We start from the raw sequence: 14682 nt of genomic DNA, 5'->3' as shown, positions 1-14682 counted from the left end.
GACTCAGAGCAGAAAAAAAAGAAAGAAATTGCAAAGTACGGTCTTAAAGAAAGCTGAATTTCAGAGCTTGTTAAGCTTTCTGGGTTCTCATTCAGCTTCTTAAAGCTTGGCTTCACTGATAAAATTCTGAGGGCTCGTCTTAGCTCAACAATTAAGAGTTGTATGAAAAGCAAAGTGAAAACGAGGGAATATCAGCACTTCTCATAGTCACCTCTTTACTAGATTTTTTTATTCATGTCTTTATCACAGGCAATCAATATTCCAAAACTAAGCAAACATAACATACAGCAATGAAACTACAAACACATTTTGTGTCTGTGGCTCCTCTTGCTTTCTTTCATTACTACTTCTTTGTTGCTGAGGGAATCAAAATCCGTTTCTCCAGGAATTCTTCACTTTACATACCTTCCACACTTCCATATGCCAGACTCCCCTTTTATTTCATTTATTTTTATTGATAGGAGCAGAAAATACAATTGTTGACAAAAATCCTTTTCTGAATAATATTAAGATAAATCTCAAGTATGATACTGATGGAAATCAGAAAAAAACTGAATAGTTGTCTTATTTGTCAGTTATTTAAGGAGATATGTCAGTTGTTTAAGGAGTCCTCCAAGCAGCTCACCTGCTCACAGATCTCAGTACTTTTTATAGCAGTATCACGATTTCTCCCAAAATTCCAACAGATTCTCTTCCGTTACAATGTTAGAATCATGGCAGCACCACAGATCACTGCAGGAGATTCAATACATAACCCATTGCAGCAGTTTTTCAAGATGGACTGCAAAAATATATTTAATAGTGGCTTATCCTGCAGAAATGAGAAATGAACTAGTCTAATTACACAACACACTCTCTGCACTCACAGAAATCTATTTTTACCAACTGACAGCACAAGTTCAAACATGTTCCAAGAAAATTACTGGGCTGAATTTGATTTTCTGAGAAGGCAACATAGTCCTAATAATTTAAGTAGGTTACATGCATTCATAGTGCCCAGTGTGAAAAGTTCATTGATCTCCTTAGACTGTGGATGACACCCTAAACAAGATCAGACTTTTCTCACAGACCGCTATCCGTGCCTCAAGTGACCTTGGCAGGAGGCCACTATTGATCCTCTGGCAAAACCTCTGGCTTCTTCTTAATCTGATGAATATTCTTTCTTGACACCCCTAAATTTCAGTTCTGAGAACAAACATTGTGCACCAATGAGGCACTCAGAGACATCAGCCATGAGAAACACCAGTGTTCCTGCTTCACATCTGCAAATTTTGCTAGTCTCCATACCTGAAGAAGAAGATAGGGATTCTCTTCTTCCCATATTTAGTTCTGTATCCACATATCAAAAACAAGTTCATCTTTGTTGCCCCCAAGGAAAACATCAGAAACCATGAAGAACTAAAGTAGCACAATATGATAGCAAAAAGTGATTTTGGTGTCTTTTTAAGCCTCAGCTATACCAATGTAAACAGGGATTCAGAAAATGAGACTTAAGATAAAGCTCAAAAAACAGAATTCCTATAAAAGTCTCTTCCATAAGCTTAGCAAATTTGATCATAAAGTGTATTTTTATATTCCAGTCACATTACCCTGTCTGAACTCTATTTCAGAGAATTATTCTTCATGACGGATTTGTATCAAGTACTTATATCACCCTCTAACTAGAATAATTTTATTCCTTCTCCTAAAAATCCTCCCCCTCTTCCAGTCTTGTCCTGGAAGAGGGGGGAGAAGCACAAAAATTAACTCATGAAAATAGATGGGCAAATCAAAAGAATACTAGATATATAGCTGATGCAGCCATACCTGTCATACATTACAAATGTGTATTATGTAGGCAGAAATGAAAGCCATGTAATAAATAAATAAAAAATAGTAAATTTAATCCGAAAAATGTAATGGGTGCTTTCAACTATTCTAGTTAGTCTGTGCATAACAGAGAAATCCCAGGACTGACCTAACTCCCTGAATAGCCTCAAAGAACTGACATTTTATTTGAAACCAATCTGCCAGAAAATTGTTACAGACTCCCATTCCCAAACACCTTCACTTTCTCTAAAATGGACAGATAAAAAAAAATTGAAGATAGTCAAGACCCGTTAAGAGGGCAGTAACACAGTAGCAAGGTTTTCTTCTTTTAAAACATAAAAATATCACAGCTCTACAGATATTTATCTCTTGAGTCCAAAACCAGAATTTTATTCAATCAGGAAAAGAGAGTCCCAGTGGGACATAAAATTCATTGTTTTCCTGATAGGGCTAAGATAATGGTGTTTAAAGTCCTCATGTCTGTCTGGAAAAACAATTTGTGGTCATTACTGTAAGTCTTATTATTTGCTTTAATCTGAACAACTTAGATTCGTAATAAAGTAGATTCTCCAACATTCTCTAATTTTTTTATGTTATATAATGAGATGTATATAATATATTTACCGTCTGTAGTAGTGCAAACTCACCAATAGCACTTCTGTGCTCTACAAAATCATTAAGTGAAATACCCAAGTGAATATAGACACATAGCGCATCAACCTTAGAACTCACACTTAAAACTGTAACTAGTATCATGTAATATTGAAATCTCTTCATAATTCTAGATATCTTGGTATATTCCAAAGCTGAAATTTTCTTTTTAAAAAGCTGTAAATTGGAGGGAAGAAAAAGGCAGAAAATGTATAGTTATTTCGCACAGAAAACTGTGCTGAAAATTGATTGATTGGTTTCAAAGATAAATTTAATTCAAATGCAGTTAAATTAAACAGTACTTAATGCTATTGCCAAATAACTTCTCATTTTCAGTAAAAAGACTTACTGATCTTAGATAATTAAATTCTGTACCCTGATCTCCACATGCTCTTTTTTTTTTTCCCTCTCTCTTAGCTCACTGTTCTGAAAGATGTACTTTGTCCCATGCAACCTTCCTTCACACCCTACAGACTTGCCTCAGGCTTTGGACAAGCTCCTAATTTAATCACCTTTTGCACAATAGTTCATCTCTTCTGAAACAGCTGACCAGAACTGCTACAAGATGCAGGCCAATGTACTTTTTCAGATCATTGATCAATCCTCTTCAATAATGCCAATGCTCCTACAGCTGGGAGATTTCACTGCCTGCCTCTTCTTAGTCCATGAGATGGAGTTCTCTCTATATGTGACAGCCAAATAGATACTGGCTTAGAGGAAGGGAAAAATATGCATATTCTTCTTATGTGATTAATTGCTGAATAACATGCTTTTATGATAAGCCATTTATGAGCATGGATCTAACTGTGAGGGTTCCAGATAACAAACATGCTAAGGAAAATGCTATCTACAAGTAATTCTAGACATAGGATAAATACTACCACAGCTTTAAAGAATTTCTGTTTTTTGGTTTTTTTTTTTCTGGGCTATGAAAGTTTTCCCTAATTGTGCCGGCAAAGGAGTATCGTTTTGGCTGTGACTTCAGAAGAAAGAGAAGTGTATTTCTTCATGCCTGTCTCATCTATCTTTCTAGTAAAAAAAAAATGAAAAATTAGCATATCAAGAGGAGTCAACGTATCTGATGGGAAATAAAAATGTTTTAAATGATGCTGAAGCACAAAGGAAAACAAAAGCTGTCTGGAAGCAATATGCCTTGTATTTGTACTGTCTAGTTAACAGTACGTCTTACTGTCAGTGAAGTAGTACATCAATCAAATCTAAATTTCATTAGGATAGGCTATACAGCATTAGCCAAAAGCAAACTACTCTTCAACTGTAGCAAAGTTGGCCAAGAATGAGATTCTATGATATGACTTCACCATTACTCAGACAAACCGAACATACTTTCAAAAGCTTTTGCATGAGGACAAACAGGCAAACCTGAAAAAGAGAAAGTATGAGTTTGCTTTCTGGTTTGGTAGTACATATTGGAAGTTTGGGAACTCACCCATGAAAATACCTTCCTATGTATCGTAGCCCTTGTATGAGATGGACTTGTATACTGTAAAACTGTATCAGTGGTTCAGAGAAAAATAGCAAAACACAAATCCTGATCAGATCCTTCCTTTGTGCCACAACTTTTTTTTTTTTAAGACAAACCATTAAAGCAACACCAATGAAGCTATCCCCCACACAAGGCAGTCTGTTAGACTTAATAATCCTTCCATCAGGCATGCTTCTGCATGGTTTCTCACAGCCTTTTTCAGCTAAAAGCTTCTCAGCACCTTTACATTCAAAGTCTCATTTATGGGCAAAGAGGAAGCACACTTCCTGCATGCAAATAATGTCAAGAGCTCATTGAGAGCAAAAAATATAAAGGTCTAGTTCAAGAAGCATCAGATCCAAATAGATTGCATGCTTATACACAGAAAAAAGTCATATAATAGCAATAATAGAATAAAATATGCACACATATTTCCTAGCTTTTATCAATTTTCCTCATGTTATGCTCACCCCTCTAAGGTTTCTCTGGGTCCTAAGTTTGGTGGTTTCATACTGGCATTGGCAAATGGGGTGATGACTGGGTCAGCTGTCGCTATCAGCACCTGAGTCCTTTGCCAGGAGGAACAATCTTCATGCTAATGGTTTCTTCCTCCTCTCTTGTTCCTTCCTCTTAGGATCGTATATGTTTGTATATATTTGTTCACTAACATTGCACTCACAACCCTCTTCTTCACTTGGCCTGTAGTAACATGGAGGTTGAATCTACAACAGGGGAGTTGCATTTTAATTTATGATTTGGTGTCATGTTAGATAGTATTTCTTTGTTCTCTTTCTCAATCCCTAAAAACAACTATGCTTAGCTCCTAGTCTGCCCTTTTATCTAACTATGACGGAGTTGTTGACAGCATGGGGTTCTCCATTGCCAAGCCTGTGCTCAAGCACTTACCATCCTCACTCCACAGGCTTCTGTCCTTATACCAGGCTCACATCTCTCTACAATACCTGTTATGTTAGAGTCGTAAATATCTCATTCTACACAGAACAGCTGCTTGTTACTGCTATCTATATATGCTTATAATTGTATCACAGAAACACAAACAAGAGGAAAGCAGATAAAGAGACTTGGTCAATTAGAGAAATTAGTGTTACAGATAATCTAGGTCAAAAAAAGTTCAGGCAGAGCAGGTCTGACAAGCCTCAATCATGAAGCCTTGCAAATTCAGTACAAAGCTTTTATCTTTGCTGCTAGCATGGCAATACCATATTACAGAGTGGCCAGGTTATAGTCTTTTATAGGTAGGGTTCTGTGCTTTCTTAGCAAGATCCAACAATCAGAAGGTCTGGCCTTTTGCATGGCAAGAATAGTACCTATTGCACATCCAAAATTTTGTGCTGAGCAAACACAGGACAATTGTAAAAACTGAAATGATGTTTTGATTTGCCCTTGAGCAAAATATTCAGAACTTTTGATCAGAACAAAAAGTTCAGACAAAATCAACATGATGAGATCTCTATGCATGTACAGGTGTGCACATGCACACAGATACATACATTTTCTTTTCTCTACATGTGTGAGAGAGAGAAAGAGAGAAAGAATTGCAAGGAGTTCTTTTCTAACAAGCAGTCCGCTGAAAATAGAAACAACTGCAAATCCTTTTTTTCTTTTTTTTCTTCTGAATTTGTCCTTTCCATTAGAAGGGGAAAAAAAAAAAAAAAAAAAAAAAAAAAAAGGACTCTGACCCAAAATATCCATAGCTATAGTGTGTTAGAATTAAGCACGAGTCGGATCTTTTTCAAAAAGGCACTTTACATCTCGCTTTATGGGCTTGTTGCCTGATATGTCAATATTGAAACTGGATACTACAGACAGTTGCTTTCAGTAGGTCTACTCATGTGAATTAAGAAATGAGCCATTGGTCCCAAAGGCACTTAAGTATTCTGCCATACTCATATGCCCTGGCATTGATGTACTATATAGTGTCACGTTAGACTCCTTCTTTCCAGAATGTTTGAGAAGGTGTTGCAACAATTTGCTTTTTTTGTCATTACTGGCATTTTCTAAGTGTAGGTGGTGAATGAATTTTATTCTGCATAATGTGAACATAAATATATAGTACATCCAATGAAAATCAGTAGCTGGCATGAAGGGAAGTCAAACTCGGTTTTAAGGTTTTGGCATGTTGTTTGTTGTTTTTTTTTTTTAAATTATTATTTTTGCAGTAATTTTGCTCTAGATCACACAAAGATTTCTGAGCAGATTTTATTAAGCTTCCCCACGAGCCCAATTCATGGCTTTTGAGCAAAGCTCCTACTTCTCTCTCTGGAGAAGCTGGAACCAGCCTTATCTATCAGAGATGTTGCAGTCTTCTCATAATACAATAAATGAAATTATGGTGAGACTCCAAGATCACAAACCTCAATAATTTCCTAATGGATGTACTGAACATAACCCTCTCATCGATGACGCCTTTCAAAATTATGAATAGCAAGAATTTCCACACATAGAATACATGTCTAAAATCTCCTCTCCAACTATCTCTTCAAAAATTTGAATCAATATACTGAATTATAAAACTGCTTTTCCCCAGCTGAACTTTTAAAAAGACAGATGACTACCCTCTGATTATCTATGAGTCTACTAATAAAAGGCACAAATGTCTATTCTAGTAAAAACACCCACTCATGCCCAGCAGTATGTTTTCTACCAAAGGCAATTATAAGTACCAGCCACGTTTAGATTATGTTAGTGTAATGAAGCAGAATTCAAATACATTTTCAAAATCAATAGCTTCTTCACATTCACTCAGCTGGTATTTAGAAGCTAGCACTACTCACGCACTAGTATGACACTAACAAAAGGGGTCTGATTGTGAATGCATTTTGTGCACATCTCATCTCAACTCTATTCCCTAGATTTTTAGAAAATAACATGCCTCCTCCCAGTCTCCCTCCCCCCCTTTCCCCCAGTTCTACAACTAGTGAATTCTTCCCAGAGTGTTAGCTTGTGGTCAAAAAAATTTCAGTTTTGATACAAGCAATCCTCATCTTAATAAAGCATTGCCCCAAGAAGATAAAATATCACCGTTTCACAGTTTTTACTTGATTCAAGCTGATAGGCTTCAAGAAGGAATCTACTGAGATACTGAGACCAGGACCTATGTGTTTCCTCCCTGCAAAGGTTGGTAAAGGAGCACTGGTCCGTACTTAAGGATGTCAATGCATCTCTTCACTGATGAAGAGAACAACAAAACAAGTCCTTATATTCCCCTGTAAGGCCTTTGCTCATTAAACCATGTCTTAGATGACCTGATCAAATCCCCTGCTGTTGAGTTTTTGATTTTCCAGCAGCAGAATTTGATCCTGTCAATACAAATACTTTAAGAATGCTCTGTTAAGATCTTAGCATAAGGGAGATGGTGGGTTCATACTGTAATTGTTAAACAAGAAAGTCTTTTTCATGTCTAGATTATTTTCCTAGGTTATTTACTATGACTGAATTTTTAATCCATCATGTTTTAGCTCTTTTCATGAAATTTGCTAAAAAAGAAAGTGAAATGAAATAGCTAATGAGCTGACTAATCTCAGTGATGCAAAAAGCCTGAATTGCAAACTAGCCTAATGTATCACTTTGTGTTTTTGCTACCAACTGCCATTCTTTTACAAGGAAACAATGCTCTCTAGTAATCTTGGGAAACGTTCATTTTTCAGTGCAAGAACATGCATTAGATCATAGCTGCTAAAAAAATTATAACCTGTCTTGCACTCTCTCATGTGATGCATAATACAAATCAAAGATTCATGCTGACTTGTAATCAGTTACTACAAATGTATGTCTTCCTCCAACATCAAGCTCTATACACGTTGAATACTTCACATGCTGCATTTAGCAGAAAGGTCTAATTCTGCTTCCAGATATGCATACAAGTGTCTATAATTTCAGAAAGAGATATACCAGTATGCCAACAGGACAATTGGATTTAATTTACTGCTTACACAGCTGCCATATTTTACTGGAATTGGTACCTAAATCAACTTAGTAACATGCCACCTTTTTAAGGACATGTATATTCTCAGACTTTTTTTTTTTTTTTTTAGGTACACATGTAGCTACAGTGACACAACCGTAACGGAATTGTCTTTCCAAAGCAAACCAGATTTGCAATATGACATGCACTGACTTAAAAATTTTAGAGAGTGAATTCTTTTTGCAGTAGTATCAGATCAGGTAAATGTGGACTTACGTTTTCTTTAAAGTCTATTATCACTGATTGACATTAAGGGAGATTTTGCTAATGTGTGCTGGCAGTTTCCCTGCCATTGCCTTACACACGAGCATGCCTCATGTATAGTCAGCTTCAGAACAAAACGAAACATGAAAAGTCAAACAGCTGTCATCTCACTACCAAAAACTGGCATTTGGGATATAATCTGTGATCCAGCACAAGTAGCAAGTGGAATGCATTTTATGATATCACATGAACCAAAGCTGCAAAAGCTTTGTCAATAATTTATAAGTTTGGGCTACTCATAAAAGATGTCTATAATGGTACTCCATGAAAGACCAAATTTTCTACTTGCGTCAGATGAAACAGAGAAATCTGAGCAGTTTAAGCTATTTTAGCTGTGCTATTTTATTGTTGTGACATCTTCAATGACTTTCAACAGGAACAAGTTGCACTCAGCCCTGCCTAGAGGAAGCACAGCTCCTGCACTCAATGGGAGCCATGCTCAGCATGCAAAGGCTGAATGCACCTCCTATCTGTTTTTTCTGCTGGCTTCTCTGAAACACTTATTCTCCAAGATTGCCTGGGGAACAAAGTAACACTACATGAACTTTGTAGGCTATTTTTCCTCTATTTTTCTCATTATTGGAGACATTTTCATAATAAAGGTCAAGCTCTGTAAGCATTCTCAGTGACTTAATAAAGCAAGTTAAACTTAGTAAGGAACACAAATGGCTTTCTGGCAGGATATTAGCAGGATAGAAAAATGAAGCACATCTAAACTAATGTGAAGTCCACTATTAGTAGAGGATGAACTGAGATTAGAAAGCATGTTCTGTCAAACAGAGGCTGTACACTAATTTTGTACACATGAGCACTTTAATACATGTTGTAAAAGAACAATCTAATAGCAGCTTAAGGCTGTTATTAAAATGGATTGCAGGATGTGCCCTGCCTTTCAGTCAATAATCTCTCTCACACATGAATATAAGGCATAACAGCATGAGCCTCCTAACCAGAAAGGAAAAAGGATCCTGAGGTTTTATGAAGTACAGCCTGGTATTCCAGGGCAATCAAACATCAACAACCACTGCACGGCACTTCTCCAGCCCACAGCAAACAAAAGGATGCGGTGCCCACTCACAGCTGCACCCAGACACACAGCTATTTTCATACACACATGGACTGTGAGTGGGATCTGTGTACGTGCACTGCTTCCACACTCAAAGGAACATGAAGCCCAATTATTACTTTAAATGATTCTGCTATAAGATGATGCAAATGACTCACGTCTTAAAAATCTCTCCTAAAAACATCATTTGTGGGAGCCAAAGGGTGCATAGCATCTGGGGGTGCATTTAATTATTTCTCTTAATTAAACTTCAGTGAAGTTAAACGTGGGGGTGCAACAGCCATTTTCTACCTGAGAAACAGCAATGCTGCCACAGAGAAGGAAACACTTCTACTTTCCTAGCACAGAACTTACTTAATTGTAGCCTTACCGCAGATTCTGTTTCCATCCTGGAGATACTGAGGTGTAGCTCTGCGCAGAGGAGAGGCTCGGGATTCAGAGCAGCCCGGAGCGGAGCCTCACAACTTCGCGCACGTAGCGGGCACCGACCCGAAGCGAGGCACCGCGGGCAGCGGGGTTATCACCTCCGCCGCCCCGAAGCGACGGCCGCCTCAGCAGAAATTGCCCTTCCCCATAACCCTGCTTCCGCGAGCCAAGGCGAATCGCAACGCCCCCCGCCCCCGAAGAAGAGGAAAGCGGAGAAAAGGGGATAAAAGGAGAGAAACGCATCCGACTCCTCGCGCGTGCTCGCAGTCCCCGCTCCGCCGCTGCCGGGGCCGGGAGAGCGCTGACCGCGGTGCTGAAAGGCGCTCGCCAGCCCGCCCGCCCGCCGCCAGCCGTGGCCCCGCCACAACAGGTGCGCGGCCGCCCCACGCGCGGCCCGTGGCCGCCCCCGCTCACCTGAGGCGCGGAGCTGGAGCAGGAGGCACAGCGCGCGGAGGCACGCGGCCGCTCGCCGCATGGTGCGAGCCCAGCCGAGTCGAGCCGAGCCGAGCAGAGGCGAGCACCGCCGCGCCACCGCGTCCCGCTCCCCCCGTCAGTGAGCATGCCTGCGCGTGCGCAGCGCCGCGCGGACGGGAGGGCGGTGGGGCGGGCGCTGCCCCCGCCGCGGGGTGAGGCGAGGGGCGAACCCTGAGGGGCCGGCGGCGGAGCGTCCGGAGGCGGGGGAGGAGAAGCGCGGACGGCAGAAAGCAGGCAAGCGGGCAGGAAGGCAGGCAGGTGGCTTCCCCCTCAGGCTCCAGCCGCAGCCCGGGCTCGCTGATGCAGCGAAGCAGCTGTGTTGCGTCTTCCAAATATTAAAGGGTGTATGTATGAGGTTCGACCCAAAGGGTTCCGCGCGTCTGCCTCTATATCGGCGACGTGCTTTTGTGCTTGCAGAGGAAGCCGTCTTCTCCTTCGGTTTGTTGTCAGACACGCTGTGTTGCAAATAAACGGTTAGCAGAAACTATGTTGGGAATCATGGCCGAAATGGGAGTAAAGTAGCGTTGGCTTTGGGGCTGCTGAGCTGCCACTGGAGTGGGCTGATGCAACACCTACCCAGCAGGCACCCACAAACCTGGTAACAGGAATATCAGAGCCCCAAATACAGAAGTCAGGCACGACAGAGCCCTCTAATACGATCATTTGCTAAAGTTGCATTTAATTGAACAGGAGTCACTGGAGGCCAGCCTTGACAGCAAGAAACTTGTGTCGCCTGGCAAGTAGCTGGAATGAAGTAGGAAATAACAGAGATTAACAGAGTTTGCTTGTAATTGATGAACCTATGTGTAGACATTTCCTTAATGTCATGATGCAAAGGGCTGCATAGGAGCAGATTTCTAGAAGTGGTTGCATGTGTGACTGTATGTATGCAAACGAGCTTCCTCTGCCAGCCCCCGCATGGCTGCTGGCATGCTGATAGGCTGCTGGATCGCTCGCTTGACAGCAACTGAAGTGAAAAAATGCTTGGGTTGGAAAACAGCACTATCTTGAACTCTGCCCGAAATGGGGGAATTGAAAGGATTGAGGGGATATTTGAGCACAGTAGCATTTGAGCCATGTCATCTCAGTGATATCTTTGTAGGTATTGTGCCTCAGATGCCCTGCTAGCTCACAAGACCTCTGTTGCTTTTCAGGTGGTAATTCACTGAGGGCATATATTCTACTTGCAGCACAGGTTAATTCTGCCCATTCTGAATAGGTGAAATGAGAACTAAAAGAAGTGAAAAATAGAAGTCTATCTGTGCAATGCAGCCTACACAGCTGCAGTTCCTGTGTGCCCAGGCCTCAGAATTGTACATTTGGGAGGAATAATAGGCAGCTACACTTGCTGCTACCCTGGGTAAATTCTACCATGAAAGTTACCAGGTAGCCACTTCCCAGGGAAAGACAAAATAAAAAATTATTTATAATCCTTTGATGTTTAGTTATTTTCCACAAGTCATCACCCTTGTGTGTTCTAGGCAACCATTTAGGGTCAAATATGTCAACAAGATAACTCAACTGAAGCTAATGGTATTGATCCTTCCCTGTGTGGTTACAAATGAGGCAGCTGTGGTTTTATATGAGCGAGCACTGCAGCAACATCTACTCACCTCACTTGTAGAGCCCAAAGACACTAAGACAAGATGATTCACCAAGAGAACTGTTTTTCACTGGGGAAATGCCTTACAATACAGTTTTGAGCCCACATCTAAGAAAAACATTCACGCTTCCAACTCACACTTAAAGTGAATGCAATGGAAAGCTAAGACTCAAACTCATTTGCTGAATTTTATAGTAGTGCATCATTTTTAAAAGGCACTGTCATCAATGCAAAATGGAAGCATGACTGTGGAGTGCGAAGCTGTTACACAGAAAGTGAGGTAACATGTTGCATCAACTTGAATACTCTAGCTTCAGGGCTGGTTTTTTTTGGTTTGTTTGTTTGTTTTCCCCAAATATAGAAAATAGCAGAGAGTGGACATCACTAATCTATACCTTACTATGAGAGATTATATTAAGCCCAGAGAGGCACAAAGTGTTCAGCTGAGAGGTACCTTTCCCAGTGTTTATAAGTGAGGTAAATGATATATTACTAATTCTTTTCAATTTCATAGAATCACAAAATCATAAAGTATCTTGAGTTGGAAGGGACTCAAAAGGATCTTCAAGTCCAATTCCTGACTCCATGCAGGACCACCCAAAATTCAAACTCTATGTCTGAGAATGTTTTCCAGACTCTTCTTGAACTCCAGCAAGATCAGTGCCATGACCACTGCCCTGGGGAGCCTGTTCCAGAGCCCCACTACCCTCTCAGCGAAGAACCATTTCCTGATATCCAACCTGAACCTCACATCACAGGTTTATGCTGTTCTCTTGGGTTCTGTCAATGGTCACCACAGAGCAGAGATCAGTGCGATCAGTGCCTGCTAAGAAGTCATATTCAGTGTTGGTTGTAACTAAGTGAGTCTAGTCCAAACATTAGAGCTCTTTTTGTTTTTCTCATTTGTCATACTGGTCAGTATACTGGACCAGCTTCTTTGGCTGAAAATCATTTTGCGCTAGACTTCCATTGACTGTAACAGAAAGCTAGAACAATGTAACCCAAGTTCAGAGGACAAAGCACATACATGAGATTTATCTATTCCTCATCCATCTTGACAAAGAGTTCCAACTCTTTGAAAGGGTAGATAATATCAGGACAGGGGAAATGGTTTTAAGTTGAAGGAGGGAAGATTTAGGTTGGATATTAGGGGGAAAGTTCTTTATTATGAGAGTGGTAAGGTGCTGGCAGAGGTTGCCCTGAGAGATGCCCCATCCCTGGGGGTGTTCAAGGCCAGGTTGGATGGGGCCCTGGGCAGCCTGTTCTAGTACTAGATATGGAGGTTGGTGACCCTGCCTGCAGCAGGGGGTTTGGAGCTTCATGATCCTTGAGGTCCATTCCAACCCAAGCAATTCTATGATTCTGTGATTCTAAAACAATCTTTAGTTTAAGAAGGCAGTGATACATTCTTTATCAAGCAGAAAATATGTCTGAAGAAGAGGGAGCCACATTTTTGTCTGAGATAAATAATACAGATGCTTATATCTGTTCTCCCTTGACAAGCTTCAGCTGAAAACAAGAACTGCGTAGTAATAAATGAAAGCGGGTTGGAGGAGGAGGAGGGGTGAAGAGGAGGTTATATGCACAGATCAAAGGATTCTTCAGAGAGATGAATGCAAATCAGGAAAAATAACTACTTTTCAATGTGTGCACGTGTGTATACTGCAATCTCAGCAGAAGAGAGCTCATGACTTGTAAAGTTAGACTAGCACTAAATCATATTGCTAAGATGGGCAGAGTGATTATAATACAGTGCAGAAACATAAATGCTGCAGGAAAAGTGTCAGGGAATAACTTGTGTCCTGAGAGAGCGCCTGTGGGCAACATAATTGTGCCAATGCAAATGCAGAGTATCCCAAATGAGTATTGTCATTTTAGGACCACTGCACTTCTAAAGTGGTCTTAAGCTCTACCATGTACTTTTGGTACAATATCTAGTATACACATGGAAAACTGAGGCTGACTTATCTGCGAGACAACAAAAACTTTGATAGTATAAAAGAGAGAGAGGATTCAATGGTATTTTATTCTCTCAGCCAACTCGTTTGTCACTGTGTGTGTCAATGGAAAACATCAAGACTGTGTCTTAATTTTTTACTTTTTTAAAGAAATTGTTTATTTACCTATAGCTTAAATGGAAAAAAAAAATCACTCCTTTTTCTAGGGGTAACTCAGAAATAATCAAATGAGTTATGGACTGTTTGTTTAAGCTACAATGCAAACAACTATTAATCCCAAACTTAAATACTGATTGAGACCTGTAAGGGGCTGGGGCTGGTGGCTGAGGACAAGGCAAGAGTACATGCAAATGCATTTAGGCATGCTGTTTACTTCCCTTCTGGCAGTATGTTTCATTCATGCATTTTGATTGCTAGCAAATTCACATTGTTTTCTTTTCATATGAAGTTACATAGCTCTGGGTCACTTGCTTTGCAGCACAGAGAAGGCAAATGTAGCTGGCCATTTGAATGCCTGTTGTGGTTCTTTCTGTATTTTCCATGTGAAAAAGGAATGAATGCAATGGAGAGCTGCTTATTCCTACTATGTTTATGAAAGCTTGTCTTGTATTTCATGGTAAAATACTTTTAAATGGATTTGAAATAATAAGGATGGCTATTTATCTTGTTCATAGCAAGGTCTTTCAGAACTGTTTCCATCTGAAGCCTGATTGTGCAAATGTACTGGAAAAGTCAGTGTTGCTTTCTGCTGTACTGCTTTAGCCATTCCGTTGTTTTGCCTGAAAGTGGGACATGTATGCACAGGTCAAAATATTCCAAATATAGATGTGGGATTCACTTCACCTGACTTAACAGATTTGCAAGGTAGGTAGATATTTTCCTTTGAGCTAGTCATGATGAGCTCCACTTGTCATCAAGAGAGACAAATAGGAAGTCCTAGTGCATATTTAATCTGATCTATTT

The 14682-nt window shown here is 40.2% G+C and overlaps 1 protein-coding gene across 1 annotated transcript in view; it reads right to left on the bottom strand.

The window, feature by feature from the left end:
- PTPRR (protein tyrosine phosphatase receptor type R) overlaps nt 1-10245 on the bottom strand; it is a gene marked incomplete at both ends in the record, with an annotated part of 144341 nt that extends 134096 nt beyond the window's left edge. Inside the window, 2 exon segments of the mRNA XM_079546006.1 lie at nt 10099-10182; nt 10185-10245. Of these exon segments, the coding sequence (XP_079402132.1) occupies nt 10099-10182; nt 10185-10245 (145 nt within the window).
- Nucleotides 10246-14682: the final 4437 nt, after the last annotated feature.

Source organism: Tetrao urogallus (genome assembly GCF_951394365.1).
Source record: "Tetrao urogallus genome assembly, chromosome: 1".
NCBI classification, from domain to species: Eukaryota; Metazoa; Chordata; class Aves; order Galliformes; family Phasianidae; genus Tetrao; species Tetrao urogallus.
This window is presented reverse-complemented; position numbering and strand designations above follow the sequence as displayed.